We start from the raw sequence: 21,205 nt of genomic DNA on the forward strand, positions 1-21,205 counted from the left end.
TATTCATTTTCTCTTAATTTCATACAATTTTAAGGCTGTAAAAACGTTTTTTCATGTCCTCAAATACCCCTTTAAAGATAAACTAATATCTTAACCAGTGTTTCCCAATTGCAGTCCTCAAGGCACCCCAACAGGTCATATTTTCTGGATTTCCTCAGTATTGCACAGGTGATTTAATTATTGTCAGTGCCTCAGACATAGGTATTCTTACTATGGGATAGCCTGAAAACAGGACCTTTTGGGGTGGCTTGAGGACTGTAATTGCTGCTAATAGGGGATCTACAGGTTGCTAAATTTAAGGGTCCACTTACTTTTTCACCCTGCAGTATGAATGTCACAGACTGAACATGAGTCAACAATGTGATGCAGCAGCCAAAAAGGCAAACACAATTCTGGGATGTATTAAGAGAAGCATAAAGTCTAGATCACGGAAGGTAATTATCCTCCCCTACTCTTCCTTAGTCAGACCTCATCTGGAATACTGTGTCCAGTTCTGGGCACTCCATTAAAAAAGACATATACAAACTGGAGCAAGTTCAGAGAAGAGTTACCAAGATGGTGAGCGGTCTGCAAATCATGTCCTATGAGGAACTGTTAAAGGATCTGGGAATGTTTAGCTTGCAAAAAAGAAGGCTGAGAGGAGACTTAATATTGGTCTACAAATATCTGAAGGGCTGTCACAGTGCAGAGGGATCAGCCATATTCTTCTCTGCACAAGGAAAGACTAGAAGCAATGGGATGAAACTGAAAGGGAGGAGACACAGATTGGATATTAGAAAACACTTTCTGACAGTGTGGGTGATCAATGAGTGGAACAGGTTACCACAGGAGGTGGTGAGTTCTCCTTCAATGGAAGTGTTCAAACAAAGGCTGGACAAATATCTGTCTGGGATGATTTAATAAATCCTGCACTGAGCAGGGGGTTGGACTCGATAACCCTGGAGGTCCCTTCCAACTCTACCAGTCTTTGATTCTATGAATGTTTACTTAATGTGGTCAATAAAAGACATGTAAGGTACAACTGATTGTACGTTACTAGTTTAGCTAAATTATGCGTGTCTACAATTGTGACTTAGATAACAGTCAGATCACATTTTATTAGTCATCAATGCAGAAATCCAGGGAATTCCAAAAGGTTCACTTACTTTTTCTAGCAACTGTATAGTGCCAGTGTTATGTGACTGTGAATAGGTCCAGTTATTCTCATGTATTAGATCGGTTTTATGTGCCATAATAAGGTCACACTGCATCCTCCTTATTGTGACCACAACTTGAGGCAATCCTGTTCTACTGAGCACTAAAATGCAATCGCATGAAGGCCATGTGAAAGCTATCTATTTTGCATTTTATATAGTACCACATCCCATTTTATATACGGTAACAACTCTATGCAATTAGTCAAGTTTAAAAATGGAGTACGTCCACCTAAGTTATGTTTAAAGGGGTTATCCCAGCACAGACAACCCCTTTCAGAATGCGGCCCCTGAGGAAAATAGCTGATCACTCCCGGCACCCACGCCAAACAGCTCATTGTCCCATGTGGTGCTACATTATGGCAATTCGCATAAATGGCTGCCCTTTTAATACGAGGGCAGCTCACGATCCACTAGAATAAGAGCCACTCTTACGGAGTGTCCATCCGTTCCTGCTCATAGATTACAGTCCCGAATGGAGGACACCGCTCGATGACATTCATATGCTCTAATAGGGTATATCAATAAGAGTTTTGTTCTTGGCCCAGCCCACTTACGTTCTACCTTTTAGTGTTATCAGTGTACAGTGCTATGCAGCTGCTAAATATCCCCTGCAAATAAGCGATGTGGAATCGGCTCAAATGCCCTTCTGGGTTGCAAAATTTAGAAATGGGGACTACAGTTTGACACTTGCTATGAGCCCCTTCTTTTGAATGCCACAATCTAATTTATCTAGTCATATAATATCTGAGTCAAAGATCTAAATCCTGAAGAGTACCAAAATTCATGTTGGACAATATTGTTGTGCATGGTAACTCTTCTATTGGTGCAGGCTACATTATTCATGGCTTCTTGCCCACTGCTGCCCACACATCCCAGTTTATGACGCGCCAAGGACATCTTTTTGGCAGTCTCATAGTTGTAATCACTGTTTTTGTGAAGGAAAATCACCTGCAATTTTGGAAACTCGTTTAGTTCCCATCCTCTGATCTAATTTACTCTGGACACAATCCAGCCAATGTCACACACAACTCTTCCCTAATATTATGTACAGGCAATTTTCCCATTGAATTCCAGGCCATGCATTCAGAAGATGACTGACGGCAAAACATCGGCTTATAATTTGCATGCATGAAACTGTCTAACAAGCTGGTCAGATAACATTCCAGAGTATCAGATCAAATACCTTCAAAAGGTAGCAATTATTTCAAAGGAATCACGTGTAGAAGTAATATAAGAAAAAAAGAAAAAAAAAAAAAGAAGTGCAGTAATATAATGTACAATATGCCAGCTGCTACTCGGACGCCTCTGCCCTGTGCCAGTCACTGCACTGGCTGCCCGTTAAATACAGAATTCAATTTAAACTCATACCTTTATCCACAAAGCCCTCCACAGCACAGTGCCCCCCTATATTGCCTCCTTCATCTCAATCCATCACCCAGCCCGGGCTCTTCGCTGTGCTAACGAAACCAGACTGCGCGCCCCTTTAATTCAAACTTCTCATTCCCACATCCAAGACTTCTCCAGAGCAGCACCGGTCCTCTGGAACGCACTACCAAAGGCTACCCGAGCAATCCAGGACTCGCAGAACTTCAGGCGTGCTCTAAAAACGCACCTCTTCAGGGAGGCATACCGCATTCCCTAAACAAACCCCTCTGTACTCCGCCTGATAACATGTTCTTGGACCTACTGACTGCAATCTTTGCCAGCCACCATCAACCACTCCTGCAGTCATACCGATTCTTCCATCACATGGCTAAATGTCTGACCATTGTCTATGTGTATAGAATCCCTCACTCTCCACCCCACCATACCGTGCACATCTCCAGCCCCTTTAACTTCTGTATCACCCCATTATCTGTAGTATGTAAGCTCGTTGGAGCAGGACCCTCCCCTATTGTTTCCATCAACTGATTACTATGTAACCGTGGTTCTGCAATTTTTGTACTTTTGTTTTTCTGTATTCCCCGTCTGTGTAAGCGAATATGTTGGCGCTATACAAATAAAGATAATGATTATGCACCAGATGGCCTGCTAACATCTTTATGGCCTATTCTTGGATTGACCACTGCTCACACTCTTGCCCAAACAGAAAATTGGTTTAGTTTGGTTTTGCAAAAATCTAGGAACTAGACCAGAGAGGCAGTATTGTTCAGGATTATGGCAGCTTGGTAGGCTATAATGTTACCCACTTTTGTTTAGGGTAGTCTTGGGTCCGATTACATGGGCCAAGAGTTGACTCATTGTAGCAAGTGCTGATCAATAAAGTATGTTGATCGGTGCTCGCTTGCTGGTGTTCACACATGACAAATGATCTTAAGTATCGGGACAAAGGATTGTTAATATGATTAGTTTATCCCGTCAGTTATTGTTGGTTGTCTGTACAGCTATCATTGGTGGGCTGCACAAATTCCTGTTTAGAAAAGATTTGCAGTTGACCAGCGAGCACTTTTATGCTTCCTAAAAAGACATGACCAGCCAATAAACAAGCATCTGTGAATGAGGTAATGTAAAATACCCTTAAAGGACTGAGGACAATGGGTCAGATAACATTCAAAACTTCATTCCATGGTTTTAAGTGTTTCGTAAATAATGCTGCCTAGACATGCAACACCCTTTAATTGCATTGGAAGCTCTGTTGTCCACTTATGCTCAGTTGTTTCTGGGGCCATGTCGGATCAGATCTTCTTGTCTTCTGGTGGGCCATTCGAATTCTGAGAAACTATGCAAACAAATACAGGGCCAGTTTAGAGAGAATGCAAATAGGTATGTGTCCCAAAGCCTCCACCAGCTCTGGGACCTCCGCCATCCACCTTCCAAACCCGGCCAGTTCTTCCAGTTGTTAGAATAATAACTGGATTGGAAGAACCAGGACATGGGAGCCTTCACTTTGTGCATACACTTATAATTATTGGAAGCTGTAGTTTCACACAGTTCAAACTATACATGTTATATAACAGCGGTGACCATGACTCTGTAATTAATCTATGGGACACAAGTTTGCTCTAGGTAATTACATTTCTGTCAGGTACTATTTATATTGGTAGTGAATTCCGTGCTCATTACTGAGACTCACACCTTTCAGAAAAAAGGGGTCTTCTAATATCCCTTTTACCAGTCCTACTCATACAGGTGGTGGCTATGTAAGGTATGACTCTCTCAATGGAAGTCTATGGTAGTCAGTGGCTTGGCTGTAGAGGTACACATGTAGGCAGTGGCGTAACTATAGGGGATACAGAGGATGCGGTTGCACCCGGGCCCAGGAGCCTTAGGGGGCCCATAAGGCCTCTCTTCTCCATATAGGGAGCCCAGTACTATGAATAAAGCATTATATAGGTGGGGGCCCTGTTACATATTTCACATTAGGAAGCTTCAAGTTATGCCTCTGCATGTAGGTGTGACCACCTGTCCAATATTTGGTTGTGATAGGGAGTCAAGTAGGGCCTGGGTCCCAGCCAGTAGTTAGATGGGGGTCTCTTCTAACCTTAAAGAGGCCACAAGGTTCCCAACTCCTGGCATCATGGCACTGATGCCAGAAAACAGATGGTGATGATGCGTCCTCTGATTGGCTGTAGCGGTCACCTAACTTCCAGTCTGTGCTGACAGCAGGATCTGATGCACTGTTTCCTGGGAGTAGGGGAGAGGTAAGTACTGCTTCTTTTGTTATTTTATCACATGCCCTGCCATTTAAACATTTTTTTAATACTTGGACAACCCTTGTTAATGCAGCTCTGCTTACATGTATATATATATATATATATATATATATATACACACACACACATATATATACATACATATATTGATTCCCATGGATTTAGCTATAAAGTGAAAAACACCACGGTGGTTGCATCAGAGTAGTAAACTACTGAATTTACTTTGGCTGATGTTCTGCAATCTTTAATATATCTACATACTGAGTACAGTAAATGGTCTATAAACTCTATATACCCCAGACTGCAAAAACAGTGATGGGACGGCAACATCACTAAATATTCTTGTTAATTTCAGTCTATCTATGAATAGCATGCATTGACTATAGAATAATGCTACTGTGTCTTTGGCTGGCCAGGCTGACCTTTGAGTACTCGTTCTACTTAATACTAAACGGGTTACATTGTATAGCACTTGTGATGTCATCGATGCCATGAGATGAGTTATTCTTGGTTTGCCGTAAGGTGTGGAACCTGGACATGGATGTGCAGACAGTCCACTCCCACAGGTGACTCAAGCCAGTTACACCTCCTTCTGCTCTCATTCCCAAAGAGGGGAGTTGTCACTAAACATTGTCTCCCTGACCGCCTCCCAGCCACGTGCTTCCAGGACTGAGAGACCTGTGAGAAACTGCCTTTCTGCTATCACAGGAATGCAGAAAGATAGGTGAGACATTCTCATCCAGCTCAGCAGAAGAAGGAATGAGCTGACAGCTGGTAATTGCTGCATTCTGCAATACTTGTGCAATCTATACATAACGAGAGAGAGAGAGAAAAGCTGAAAGATAATTTCCCACAAATACAATAAGCCTGCCAATTATTAGTAAATATAACTTGTTATCTGTTCACCCCATATTTACTTACATCTGTTCCTCGGAAAGGTGGCTGATATGGTGGTCACCATTGTAGCACAGGAGAGATTGCCTACAGCTTTCGCAAACCGCTGGTTGACTAATAGGTCTAGTTTTATCGCAACATATTTCCGGCTCCCATTCCATCAAATATGTTGACTTAGAAAATACTCTACATTCAGTGACCCACTCAACTGACTACCCTGTTTCCCTGAAAAGACCTAGGCAAATTTTCAGGGAGGCTTGTTAATATAAGCTCTACCCCAAAAATAAGCCCTAGTTACACTACATAAAAAAAAAGAATACATTACCTAGCAGGCTTGGTCCAGGTCACTGCCACTGATCTCTAGAGGTTCCCGCAGTTCTTAGCCATTTGTAAAACATCATTCCTGGCTATGGGATTCATAAATCCCACCTCCAGGAAATAATGGCTCTGATTGGTTCTTCGACCGCTGCTCAGCCAATCAATGCAGCACTGGATGGAGCAATGCGATGGCTGTCATTGGCCGCGGCTCAGCCAATTTACAGATCCCGCCTCTACAACACAATGGCTGTTGATTGGTAATTCCACTGCTGCTCAGCCAATCAATGCGGAGCTGAATAAACCAATCACAGCCATCACATTGGTTCATGCAGCACTGCATAGATTGGGTGCGCAAAGAACCAATCATAGCCATCGCTTCCTGGAGGTGGGATTAATGAATCCCGATACCAGGAAGTGATGTTGTATGAGCAGCAAAGGACTGCGGAAAATGCATCAGATCTGCGGAGAGCAGCAGAAGGGACGTGGACTGAACCTTCTAGGTAAGTATAATAAGACCACCCCAAAAATAAGACCTAGTGCCTCTTTTTGGGCAAAAATTAATATAAGACAGGGTCTTATTTTCAGTAAAACACGGTGCATGCTCATAGTGAATGTTGGTTCATTAGTAGAAAAGTTGAATTGGTTATAACAACTTGCATTAATATTTCTGCCAAGGTGAGTCAGTTGTAGGGTCACAAAAGGTTCTTTCGTGTAGCAGTATCTTGTGATTCTCTTATTGTATTTATGTACTTAGTTCAGTTCTGGTACATTATGAATTTGGCTCTGGTGCTGTATTTGTATTATGAGCTTGGTTTTGGTACTGTCTTTATTCACTGAGCTGTTCTGGTGTTGCTATGCTACTATTTAGCTGCTTTCTGCACAAGCAGAATACAGGAAAACTGCTCATACACAGTATATATATATAAAATTTATTTCTTATGACAGTATGAGTGCACCAAAAAAATTTTGCACAGGGTGCTAAGCAACCTAAGGTCGCCCCTGGCCAAAAGTAATATATAAAAGCTGACTTAATATTAATAACTTCCTTCTTTGCTGGGTTCTCATTGCCTGAACTTGCAAGTTCATTATCAAGTATCCAGAAGGCTTCGTGCCCTTATAACAACACTGTGTGATCTGTTTTGTGACCTTCCTCAACCTTTCTTGTAGAGATATTGTGTGGACCCAGATCACCAACCACATCAATGTGCGTATTCTAAATGGGTTCAATAATAATAGCTAAAGTGTATGTGTATATGCATTTTTGGGACACCATGAACAGAGCCCTGTAGGAAGTGATGTCATTAGGGAGGAGCAAAAGAAGGTGCTATAATACTCTAGCCGGATGAAATAAATTGCTCCCCTCCTGTCCTAATAAGCAGCACCAATCATGGTGTGTCTGCCCCTATATCCCCTAATTTCAGTTACAGTGCATCCCTCCTGCCAATAACAATGCCTCTGAGTGTTAACCACAATGCCCCCAAGTTGCCATCTACTATGCTCCAAAGACCTGGCCACAATGTTCCTTTTGCCAGCCACAATGCTGCCCCTAGCAACTTCACATCATCCACTTTCCTTCATTCCTCTTCTCCATGTGGTTGACTTGTCTACATTTGCTTATATGTAGCTTCCTCTTCTTGTTGGTCACCATAGCAGGAGGATTTATATTATATCTCTGTATAATTAGTGTGTTTTGAAGTTCTAATGCCTTATGGTACATCTGGTATTGCCATGCCCAATTTTTCCATTCATCGAATCACTTTACAGTGCAGCCTAGTCAGGTGCCTACTAGAGATGAGCGAGCATGCTCGCTAAGGACAATTACTCGAGCGAGCATTGTCCTTAGCGAGTACCTGCCCGCTCAGAAGAAAAGGTTCGGGTGCTGGCACGGGTGAGAGGTGAGTTGCGGGAGTGAGCAGGGGGGAGCGGGGGGGAGAGAGTGAGATCTCCCCTCCGTTCCCCCTGCTCTCCCCCGCCACTCCCCGCCCCCCGCCAGCACCCAAACCTTTTCTTCCGAGCGGGCAGGTACTCGCTAAGGACAATGCTCGCTCGAGCAATTGTCCTTAGCCAGTATGCTCGCTCATCTCTAGTGCCTACCACTTGTCCTGACCCAAGTTGTCATTTAGGATCCTGCATGCTAAAGAGACCTTTATGAACTTTCATAATCTCCTGTAAATGTGTCCAAATCCCAATAACTATTCCTATTAAAGTAACTGGCCATGTTGTCTTAATACTTTCTAGGCTGAGTAATGGCTGCCTCCACCATGTGTAACCAATGGGTGGACTGTAATATAATTTTACACAAAAATCTCTACATTTTTTACAGGCCTACAATAACACATTGAATTGGTATTCCAGGAGCGTCATCCAAGTCCATTTAGCTATTACACTGTAATATGAATTTTTATGTTCTCCAGTCACCTGAATAAACATACCATTATCATTACTTCTCTGGACCTTGGGAGCGACTTTGCCTTAGGCTAGGTGCACACTAGTATATTTTTGGGCCATGTGCGTAATTACATGGGCAGCACACGGGCCCATTATAGTCTATGAGGCTCTACACATGGACATATATTTAACAGGGACCCAAGGTCCATATGAAAAAACTAATGGCACTTCCTGTTCCTGTCCGTTTCACAGAGAAGACATAGAACATGCCAATGCATGGGAATGTGCTGTGTCCATGTATATCAGACAGTACATAGACAAGTGTCCATGTGCTGTCTGATGCAAATTGCGCTCGAGTTATTGGGCGCAACTTGCAGTTATGCTAGTGAGCCACTAGGATATTAGCTGACAATCCACATATTACAGGCGCTTTACTGGGCCTATCCCATAAAACGCTGCTTTCTATCTTCCCACTCACTTATTTTATGTGCAATTTTAATGCGCGTAAAAAGAAATATCCTTTCCCAAACAGTTTAGTAGCAATCATATTTGCAAACCATTAAATGGTATTGAGTTAACTTCCTTTTACACAAGATGATTATTGGACCTTACCTCCAATAATGTAAAGGGACCAATGATGAGCGGACGAATAAGCGCAATACAAACATTCGTTGATTGGTGGTACATCGATGGACCATTAAAAGGTATTCCATCTTAAGAGCTTTCAATCTAATGGACCTTATACATGAGCTTAGTTCTTAGCCCGATATAACAAGCGCTGACCCACACACACCCTTGTTTCGTTTACACGGGCAGCGAACCGGCTTATGAGGATGAGCGATCACTACTATAGATGAGCGTTCACTTGTTTATCAGCTGATCGTCGGTCCTTTTATACAGCCCAATTGCCAGGCGAACGAACATTCAGAAGAACGCTCGGCCCGATAACAGGCCTCTACCAAAAAGGGCCTTAAAGTTAGCCATCGGTCCGTTTACACCAAATGAGCGAATGACATCAGAGATCGCTTGGACAACCTGTTTATAGAGCAGATACATCGTTGGCTCGTTCATAGGAAAAAATTTTGTTTTTTTGAACGATAATCGCTCAGTGTAAAAGGGCCTTAACTCTTATGTGTACAACAGCAGTTGGAGGACCCTATACTAGAACCCAATGGACCCCACTAGAAGTCATTGGGGTTCGTTTAGTGCAGGTGCTATCCATGGTACAACAGACCCCACGCTGTGCTATGGTCTCAGTTATTAAGTCAAGGGGAATGGTATTGTAGACTCTACGACATGTACCAAGAATGGTTTCAGCCATGATTATTGTAATGTATTGACAATTTACTAGTATGTTTGTAGTCAAATATCTGGAGAATGCTTAGTATTGTCAATTATACAGCATGCAGACGCAGTAAATGACTTAGTATACAATTTCCAGGAACCCTTTATTACTTGGCACCTCATGAGAAAGGCACTAAACAATGACAGGCGAAGAGAACAATATAACATGATTGCTGGATATCATTACAACATGGCTCATTGTATGATTTTCAATAGTTCAATCCTCATGCACTGTACATGTGAATACATTAAAAAGCTCAGGGAAGTGATACTAAGCAATTCACAGAAACTTTCCTTGGACATCAAAGGTGGACGGCAACTGCTGTAAACATAGTGACCAAGCCAAGATCTGTGGGTAGTGAAGGTATTCATACACGATTATACATGCACGGTCCAGCAAAATTCTACTGTTTGCTATTTCAGGATATAATAAAATATTATGTATTAAACGGGAAGTCTACAATTATACTAAAAATTCAAGGTGTTTTCTAGGAAAAAACACATATCATACACATAAAGACAAGGCATCAATGTGCGAGTGGTGGGAGCCCAACCATTGATCAGTAGAGTGTTGGGATGCCTTCAACGTCTATCTAGCAACTTGATGACCAATTGATGACCTATCGTTAGGATGGACCGCCAATGTGTTTTCCCAGTGAAACCTTTTTCATTATTATGTATTAAAGGGGAAGTCTACAATTATACTAAAAATTCAAGGTGATTTCTAGGAAAAAACACATATCATACACATAAAGACAAGGCATCAATGTGCGAGTGGTGGGAGCCCAACCATTGATCAGTAGAGTGTTGGGATGCCTTCAACGTCTATCTAGCAACTTGATGACCAATTGATGACCTATCGTCAGAATGGACCGCCAATGTGTTTTCCCAGTGAAACCTCTTTCATTATATGTATACCACGCAATATACACAGTTTATACTTGGAAGTAGCATCTCAACAGTCTTCCGCTACAAGTGATATGTGTAAAGATCTGCTGACACATACCAAACGTGAACTAAAGGAGTTCTACAATTTCGTATAAAGACCTATGATATAATGCACAATAAGGGTTTGTTCTCTTGAACTCATCCCTTTAACTTTTAATCCCTTGAAATCGTTTTATTAAAAATGGATTTCCCCTTTAACCGATCTGCCAGAAATAGAGTCAAGGTTCTGTTCTTTAGAGGACTGTAATTATGTTGGATGTGTGGCTACTGACATTCACTATATTACATTACATTAATTGATGCTGCTTGGCTGCATGTAAAGAGGCTTTAATAACTCAACGTGTCGCCTCTTAGTAACTCACTTGTCACCAGTATAAAATGCAGCAGGTAGTAAATTGATTCTAAGCAATAAAAGCGAGGCCGGCTGATTGCTTACCATCAAGCTCTACAATCTAGACATAATATAGTGGTATAAAAAGTCTTTATAAGATACACTATCTAGCTCATTGGGGCTTAGAGGGGGCTTTATTTCATAAACAGCGCCACACGTGTCCATTGGTTGTGTCCAGTACTGCAGCGAAATATCACTGAAGTGAATGGGACTGAGCTGCAATGACTACCGTCCGAATAATTGCTCAAAGAGAGAACGCAAATGACAGTTGTTCTGTGTAAACGCGGCCACCAACAGGGTGATGAACAATCATCTACTGAGACGGAACAACTACTGAATGATCGCTGTTTTAAGCAGACGAGCGTGTTTTGGCTCGTTTTTTTTGGGTGCGGGAAAATCCCACACGCATAACACGGAGCATAGATCCCATTGATCTTAATGGGCTCATTCTTACTACTTTTTTGCGCCCATTGTTTTCGCTCGCGCAAAAAATTGGACCTGCTCTATCTTGTACGTGTTTGCATACTCCATGGAGGTCTATAGGAGGTGTGCCAACATGCACATCTGCATGCGTGGGTGTGTGCTAAATGCAGTGCACACCTGCGATCACCTGCACCGCATTAGTCTAATTAGCGATTTAAATCAAGGTAGGGTGATTCCCCCACCCATGTGACTGAGCGGTGCCTGCACAAATACGGTCAGTATTTGCGCAGGCACGAGCACAAAATATACTGGTTCACTGTGCAAAAAAAATTGAGCAGGAGCGAGCGTGTTACGTAACACACTCGTCTATTTAAGCCCTAAAAGCACATAGGGAACAGTTGTTCAAACACTAACGAGTTGCTTTAGTGAGCACTCCAAATGGCTAATCAGGCTATAGTTGTCCAGTGTAAAGTCACACAAATCTGCAGGCTTCAGAGCTGAAATCTCCCAGTATTCCTTGTGGAGACAATGACTGCCAGACCTTACTCTGGTGATTTGCCTTCTGTCACTGTATAATAATCAGATGCAGGAATACATGACGGTCTCAGCGCATTATAGAACTATGCAGTTAGGGGTGTGTCTGACAACAAGCTTGTTGACTGTTTCCAATGACAACCAGCAAAACAGTGCCAATTTTTTGACACCCTCCCCCCGGTCATCAGGAAAGAACAATATATATTGCACTCATAGAAGGTCTGCCTGTATTTTGTTGCAGGGAGCAGCAAGATAGCAGCATACACACACTAGAAGCTCCTAACATAAATGCAGGACCAGAACCAAGTTCAGTACATAAATTGAGCCCCAGAATAGCTTAGTGAATACATATTGTACCAGAACCAAGCTCATAATGTAAATACAGCACCAGAACCAAACTTAGCACATAAATACAGCACCAGAACCAAGCTCAGTACATAATACAGCACCATAGCCAAACTGAGCCCATATATACAGTACCACAACCAAGCTCAGCAGAGATTTACAACACCAAAATCAAACTCATAACATAAATACAGCTACAGAACAAAGCTTATAACATAAATGCAGTAGCAGAACTAAGCAATTGTGTTACAGAGGGGGGAGCTGAAGGGCTGACAGTAGTGCATAGAAACATCAGAGGGAAGGAGACAGAGCCAGGAGGAGGAAGATTCATTTAGCCCCACAAGATGTTGCTGCACAGGGGAAAAAGGTCATTTGGCCAGGGATATCTAAGGGGAGGATTCGCCCCCAGCGTGCATCGCCTATGACCCCTTCCAGCTGGTGGCTCGTGCCTTATGTAACCACATGGGTCGCACATTGTTATGGCCGGTCATGCATGGGTGCAATGCACTTCTCTCAATGACTGTTTGATAAATTGCATTGGCACCTGACCGGTATGTCACACCGTGTCACGACATGCAGCTACTTGTATTTATATGGGTCATGACATTACTACCGGTATGTATCTGCAGCTGTGTTACATCTCTGCGGCTGTCATCTGGATCCAGACCAAAATGCAATGCACTTTATTGGAGAAATATGTACTAGAATTCTATAGACTGCCAAGGCAGGTATACGTCAGAGTAACGTACTGGTGGCTGCAGAAGGTCAGGGGTTAATTTTTTCTCTCCAGGATGATTGCTGGTTTTAATATCACCAAATTAAAAAACAAACAAGAGAAGGAGCCGCACCTCTAGTGTCATCCTTTCTCTGAGTCACCAAGAGATGCCACCAAGGAAATACAAGTGTTATGTTTCCCAGTACAGAGAACCCGGAGGTGGATGCCGTCACCCGTAGCGCAATGACAGGGGGTCCCTATAGCCTTCCATTGTGTGGCGCCACCTGCCATGTTCTAAGGTCCTATGAGAATTTAATGACAATATACACAAATATGTTCATATTTGCTCATCTGGGAAGTAAAAAAAATTATCATGAGATTAATATAATCTATCAGAAATGACTGGATTCTTAGGTGGAGTTTCAGACTAGACAGTAATATAAGGAGTCATTGCTGAGATCAGTAGAGCAATTATCCACAAGCTATCCACAGCTAATGTCTATTAAACCTACTTCTAAAATTGAACGTGTACATTAGATAAGCCTTAACCAATGATTTCAGAAGGGCCGGCCAATCGGTGTAAGGAGCCTCATGACTCTCCTCTGACAGCAGAAGATAAGGATCAGGTAGTTGGATTTGTTCTGCGGAGGTGAGCCACTACCAGAAGTGTCTGGCACTGGCTTTCTTTCCATGTACATATTCAAAACACATACAACTCCACATGTATGCGTATGCATTCGACAGACAGCTATATAAAATGTATGGGCAGCCCTACATAGTTTGGCACCTGATGTTAGAGATTCTGGCTGACTCAGCATTAAAGGAGTTGTCCAGCTTTGAATTATTGATGACTTATCCTCAATAGTTGATTGGCTGGGGTATACCGCTTGGGACCCCTGCCGATCAGCTGTTCACCGCCAGTTGTCACAGTGAATTCGGTGAGAACAGTGTCTGTAAAATCAACCAGGGATGTTGTAAAATGTGCGGAGCTGTCTGTCTTTATATACTGTGACAGTGGCCCAACAAACAGCTGATCCACGGGGGTACTGAGCATCTCACACATACCCACCAGCTATTGATGGCTTATCCTGAGGATAGGTCATCAATAGTTCAAAGCAATGTAACCCCTTTAATGAAAAATGGTTTCAATGCCCAATTTAAATGGGTTTTCCAGGAATTTACTATTGATGATCTATCCTCAGAATAGATCATTAGTAGTTGATTGGTGGGGATCCGCTGTACAGGATCCTTGTTGAACAGCTGATCCTTTGGCCTGCTGTCGGTGTAGCCTAGCCAGACATCTGCATTGGCGTTAAAGCCGGAAGCGTATTAGAAGACATAGCGCCCACTGAAATCAATGGGAGCAATGCCTTGTTTTATACTTCCGACTCCTCATTGTGTTCGGAGCCAGAAGTGTAATAGAAGGCATCACTCCTATTGAGTTCAGTGAGTAACATGCCTTCTATTACACTTGGAACCACAGTGCAGATGTCTTCCTCAGCTGCACTGACAGCGGGCTGGATGATCAGCTGATTGGTAGAGATCCTTAGCAACAGATCCTTGCCAATCAACTATTCGTGACCTATTATGGGGATTCATCATCTATAGTAAATTCCCAGAAAACTCCTTTAATCCAGATTATGCTGCACGCTTTAATGCTGTTTTGCATCCATATATACACACTGATGTAATTTTGTACAGTTCATCATCCTATCCTGATGCGGCTTCACATGGACGTATATGTATTTGCACGCACATGAGCGTTGCGTATTTAGGGAACGAATGTTGCTTTTTTCTGCAGGAATTGGTGTATTTTACTGTTCTTTTTGCACGCGCAAGGCAAAAAAAGCACCCATGCTCTCAGCCATTGAAATGGCTAATAAGTCTAATGAGTTCAAGACGCGTTCTTTTTCCCGTCCAATTACACAGTGTTTCGCAAATTTTCACATCCCCGTTGACTTCTATGGAAATAGAGCATGCTGCATTTTTTTGCGCAACCAAAATTCACAGGAAAAATACGCGCATTTGAACGAACCCATTGAAATCAATGGGTTTTATTTACTCTGTATTGCGCATGCAAATTTTTTGTGCGCAAGTATGCCCGTGTGAAGGAGCCATACAGGAAGATTCGATTGGCCTTTTTTTGATGGCTTTCCTTCACACAAGGCAAAGATCCAGTTTGCTCCGTACGTATGCATTTAGGGGCAGTTGCCCTTTAACCAGGAGAACCTGCTCAAAAATGTTATCAAGGTTAAATATTGGAGTTCTTCTTTATGGAAGCAGCGTTTCTACATCTACTTGTAGTTTTCTGCTGATCTAATACAGAAATGTCACTCCGGAGGCAAAAGCAGCTCTAAATCAATGAGGATCTCTTGGAGGGAGGTAATTATTTCTTCAGGAAGTGATAGATAACTAGCCATGAAATACAGAAGTAGGGGTGGGGAGATGGACAGACCTAGACTTTAGACAAGTTTGATGTTACCTGTGTAATATTAGTCTTTCCCCTGGATAAGCGGCATCAGAGGTGTAAATCCAACTTATCCCCATCTGAAATAACATGCATGTTGCCTAAGCAGAATGATGGTGAAGAGTTGGGGTTGATAGGTAAAGTTGACTGTAGGTGTTGGATCACTTGTCTCTTGCTGGCCATATATAACAGAGCAGACCAGTACATGGTTAACCACTGAGGACACTAACATTCATAGAAACATATAAGCATAGTGGCATATGCTACACTGAAATTTACCCCGAAGGTCATATTATGGGGTAGGTAGGCTTATCAGCCAATGTAAGAACCAGAGCAGAGAGTCATCACTGACTCTAGCAGATGCATTTGCTGACAGATATACATTAGGGGACCACTTGAGGAAACAGCCTTTTACGTAAAGAAAACATTGCCACAAACTTTTATAGTAGGTGCAGTTTATTGCAGGCCTTTACTAACTCATCCCCTTCTGTATATATCAGGTAAACGACCTGATGCTAATAATCTGCTCTGGAACTAGAAATCTGAAGCTGGCCACACAAAATGCAACTTTTTATGTGATGCACCAATGGAGCCTAGGGTCATTGGGTAGCTAATTGAATTGCTATTGGCCATAGCGTAGGGTATGGTTGAAAGTCTGCTTGCGATCATCTCACCATTGCCTTCTCTAGTAGACGTAGGAAGGCTCAGACCCTTCGTGTGATGACAGCACTAGGAATTGGGTGGAAAGGTGAGCTATGTCTCATCATAGGTCTCGGAAAAAAATTACACCTTCGATGAAAAGCTCCAAGTTTTTGATGCATGTAAAATATTATTTTAATACTATTTATTTTATTCCCCTCCCCCTTATAGATTCCTAAAACGTTCAAGTATAGCTTTGACATTTGTTATTCTATTTCATACAAGTATAATGACTCCATATATGTCTACGTGATGACATCACTGCTTAGTGATTATAACATTGCTTGGAGGATTATCATATTATAAACCTTACTCACGTTGTTTAATCCTCCAGTAATGCAACTATTTACTTAATGTTTGAGCCAGCAGTAGACCCCGAAATCCTGATGAGATAGGATTCACCTCGGTCGCATAGCATTTGAAGATTATATGATGTCACAATTTGTTTTCTTTCCGCTTTATCAGCTATAATTTATATGGTCATACTAAAAAAACCCGAAAAATTTCACCATATCTACACACACATTTCATACATCACTTCTGAGGGTGTTTGTTCCTGTTTGAAGAACATGTATCTCAGGGACATCATTTTTATGAATGACATAGCCCCCACCCAGTGACTTGTAGGAGCTAGTTCTCTATGCTAATACCAACCCTGGTTGGACAAATCAAACTAAAATGTTGCGTTGTGGACCAGGGTTGGACCAGGGTTGGTATTGGATGTAAGACCACAAGCTCCGAGAGTAACAAGTGGACTTTAAGGATTGTAGTTCAGTAGATATGAGCAATAATGAGCAGTGGTACCATGGATAGTTATTTCTGTAGTGATAGAAGATGATCATAATCGTTGCATGGAAATCTGTTGGTTGGGATACCTATCGGAGAAATTATTTATTTGACGTTATGGTCAACTTTCCATGTAAAGCAGTGAACACCTTCTCAATAAGCCTATTGCTCTTCATATCAGAATACTTGTGTAAATGGTAGCTTTAGGGGTGCAGAGGTAGCAGTCACACACAGGCCCTGGTGCTTGAGGGGTGCATAGGCCCTTTTACAACAATATAAGATACTAATATTATAAATGGCACATGGTAAGTGGACGGTTTCACCTCTGTGTTGGACCTCTGGTCAGAGGTTCCGTAGCAAATCCCGCTTAAAATACCGGAAGAAGAAGTGCTGCATGCAGCACTTTTTACCCCCCCAAAAGCCGGGCAACTGAGCGGAAATTAAACGGACCCCATTATAGTCAATTAGGTCTATTCGTCGCTGTTGAGTTCCGTCCTGAAACTGAGCCATTTTGCCAAGGTGATTCCCCTTTCCTGCTTCCCGAATGGAACAGGAAAGTGAAATCCCCAACGCAGGTGTGAAAGCTTCTGCACCCAGTAGTTTCAAGTCACGCCTTTGATTGGACTGTTCTTCTGATCACAACCGAATCTTGGCAAGCTTTCCTAAAGACATCAAACAATATTCAATACAACTTTTATCAAAAGGTGACCTACCTAAGATAAGCAGCATGATGTATCCCGCAGATGACAGCAGCATTGTCCAGTTGTGGATCCCAAGTAGCCAGTGGCAATGGAAATGACAGCCAAGTCCCAAGCAGAGGTGGCAATATACCGACCCTTTAATCAATACCAACAAGGCTTTCCTGAAAGTGGCCGACTCACCTTCTTCCAAGACACAGCCAATTCAGTCTACAAGAACACTGGCTGCTTCCTCCATTGGCCGGCTAGCCATAAGCATTCGGATAATATATATTCACAGCAGATGAATTAATATTAACATCATAGGCAAATAAGGATCCTTGTGAAGGTTTCTTCTTGTAGTATAATTGTTACAATCTATCTGTGGCTTCCATCCCGGAATCTCAAAGTATAGTCAGGTTTAGTAATATCCAAGATGTGAGCAGGAACAATTCCGGATGAGCCCTCGAAAGACACTTTTGAGTAATAGTAGTTAGAAAGACACAGTGATGAGGGTGCAAGCAATGATCTGTGCAGCAGACAAGCACTTAGCAGGTATCCCTTTAATTATCCAATGCCTGAGGCTTCTTGCTGTAAGTTTTGGGTTCTTCTTAGCCGAGTTGTATAAGGAGCTGGGATCTACAGTATGTGTGTCCTCTGCCTGAGCTCGGAGCATTAGGTGACAACGCTGTCAGAGCTCAGGCTGACTTCTCGCTCTGGGAACCTCCCCTTCTAGCTGCAGACTCTCCTCTCCTTGGGTGTCAGAAATTCACAATCACTGCTCTGTCATGCAAGCTTTAAAGTGGAAGAAGTCTACAATTACTTCTATCTTAGTGAGAAAAAAATGACCAGAAGATATAAGTCATCGCCTTAGGCCAGCGGTATCTGTTTCTAGGAAGATTAGATGGCAGCTCATATGCTGACCATAGGGGATGTCTTCCTATTTTCCAAAGACGCCTAAATGTTAAATTTGTCTAGTAATTTAACATTATATCCCTTGTTTCTGTACTGCTACTAAAATAGGTGGATCAGGAGTCTTGGAAAGCTGGGTGGAAACAACTGTGGTAGCTGAAATAATGCCCATATTGATTGCCTAGGAATATATATGACATACAATGGCATGCCGACAGGTAGTATGTGGGGCATGCGCCCCTAGTGCCAGGGGGCGCCAAGAAATACTCCCTCTTCACCAGGGCATGACCAGCATTAGCTATGTGCAACTGATGTGGTCATACAAGTTGCAGGCCAACAGATTGTAGGGTTGGGGGTGAGGGGGGGGCACTAGGCGGCTGCAGATTGGGGTGATCGCCCCCAACTTAGGTTTGCCCAGCCAGATGATCCTCCTTGCTGTAGCAGCGTCTTGTGGAGCTACATGCATCATCAGTCTTCTGGTTCTGTCTTCTTCCTTGGTTCTGGTGCTGTATTATTTTGCGATCTGGCTCTGGTGCTGTATTTATGTACCGAGCTTGGTTCTGGTGCTGTATTATTTTATGATCTGGCTCTGGTGCTGTATTTATGTACTGAGCTTGGTTCTGGTGCTGTATTATTTTATGATCTGGCTCTGGTGCTGTATTTATGTACTGAGCTTGGTTCTGGTGCTGTATTATTTTATGATCTGGCTCTGGTGCTGTATTTATGTACTGAGCTTGGTTCTGGTGCTGTATTATTTTATGATCTGGCTCTGGTGCTGTATTTATGTACTGAGCTTGGTTCTGGTACTGTATTATTTTATGATCTGGCTCTGGTGCTGTATTTATGTACTGAGCTCGGTTCTGGTGCTGTATTATTTTATGATCTGGCTCTGGTGGTGTATTTATGTACCGGGCTTGGTTCTGGTGTGGTATTCGTTATGAGCTTTTCTGGTCTGGGTATGCAGCTATCTACACAATACAGGCATGTATAACCTCTTTCCTATGATGCACAGGGTCTAAGGCTGGCACTGGATTAGTGTATTTATATACAAGTCTGGAGTGAAGAAAACCCTAGATACTTGCAATTGAATATAATCTGACATCTTGTTAGCTGATTGCTGCCCTGTTTACATGGGCAGATAAATGGCCAAGTGACTGTTTGTAAGAATACTCATTCCCAATTATTGCCCCTTGTAAACAGGGCAGCAATCATCTGACAAACAAACAAACACAAGACTGCTGGCTGATCTCAATTTTTATGCGGCTGCAGAAATCATCGGTCGGCGGCGTATCTCCCCGTGTAGTCGCATGTGTGAAGCCGCTGTATGGGGCTGCGTGTTGTCTATGGACTACACAGACAGCACACAGTCGTATGTATAAGCCCTTAGGGTGCTTCGCACGGGCGTATGTGCAAAATTGCATGCGTTAGTGTAATTTATTCACACACAAATGGCGCATTTTACTGTACTTTTTGCTCTGATGGGGGCATTTTACATGACGCGGGACACACCCGTGCCGTGATTTAAAAGGCTACATGACTAAATAGTTCCAGAGGTGTTCTTTTTCCCGCAAAATTGCGCAGCGTATTGTGCAATTACACTGGTATCGGGTGCATATGGGTCCTTCGGTACGCAAAAGGGCAAAAACACACAGCGTATGTGCAACTATGCTTGTCGCCATGGAGCGTAGTTGCGCATGAACCAAGTTTTTTTTTTAACGGACCATCCAAAGTCAATGTCATAGAACGCAGGTTCGAAAAGAGCAGCGGGAAAGTAGGTCCCGCTCTATCTCTCCCACATGTAGTATTAACTCTGTGCGGGGAAAAATAGGACAAGTGTTATCTTTTCTCGCCTATACTATTAATAGGCAAGAATACCGCCAATGAAAACCAAACCAGTAAAATCAGTGCAGGGCGGGTCCTATCTTTTCATGCACGTTGGAATTGCATACGAAAAACACGGTCATGAGAGCGAACCCATTGAAATCAACGGGTTCTATTCGCCATGTTTTGCGGTCTGTTTAAGCCCCTAATGTCGGTGTGCACCATGTATGCCCTGTAGATCGCAGCATGCCCCAGGGTGATCAGTGTCCTGCGGCTCAAACATGGAAATTCCGTTTTCATCTGACATGTTCAGGAAGCTGTAGACTCGGGGGGCTTATTCACACGGACGTATTTTTCATCAGTACTTTGTGAGCCAAAAGTGTTGGATCCAAATTAGGGAAGAAATGCAAATCTTCGCATTATACCTTCTCTCTGACCGTTTAACATCTGGTTTTGGCTCACAAAATCCTGATGAAAAATACGCCCGGCTTCACACGAGCGCACGTGTGTTTACAGGCCCATGTGCACTGTGTTTGTGTTTCTATTTTTTAGGGCTCCTTCACACAAGAGTAAGAGCAAAAACGCGAGCTACCGCACAGTGAAGAAGTGTTTTGTGCGTGCTTGCGGAAATACTGTGCGCATTTGCGCAGTCACTACTACTTTACATGGGTGAGAGAATCACCCCCCGCCCTTA

General features: G+C 42.8%; 1 protein-coding gene across 1 annotated transcript in view; it reads right to left on the bottom strand.

Moving 5' to 3' along the window:
* Positions 1 to 18,473, bottom strand: part of TGFA (transforming growth factor alpha) — a 60,098-nt gene extending 41,625 nt beyond the window's left edge. Inside the window, exon 1 of the mRNA XM_066593037.1 lies at positions 17,815 to 18,473. Coding sequence (XP_066449134.1) covers positions 17,815 to 17,857 — 43 coding nt within the window. The 5' untranslated portion in view covers positions 17,858 to 18,473. The remainder of the gene's footprint in view (positions 1 to 17,814) is intronic.
* Between the last annotated feature and the right edge of the window lie 2,732 nt (positions 18,474 to 21,205).

The sequence above is a fragment of the Eleutherodactylus coqui genome, chromosome 2 (genome assembly GCF_035609145.1).
Source record: "Eleutherodactylus coqui strain aEleCoq1 chromosome 2, aEleCoq1.hap1, whole genome shotgun sequence".
In the NCBI taxonomy this organism is placed as follows: domain Eukaryota; kingdom Metazoa; phylum Chordata; class Amphibia; order Anura; family Eleutherodactylidae; genus Eleutherodactylus; species Eleutherodactylus coqui.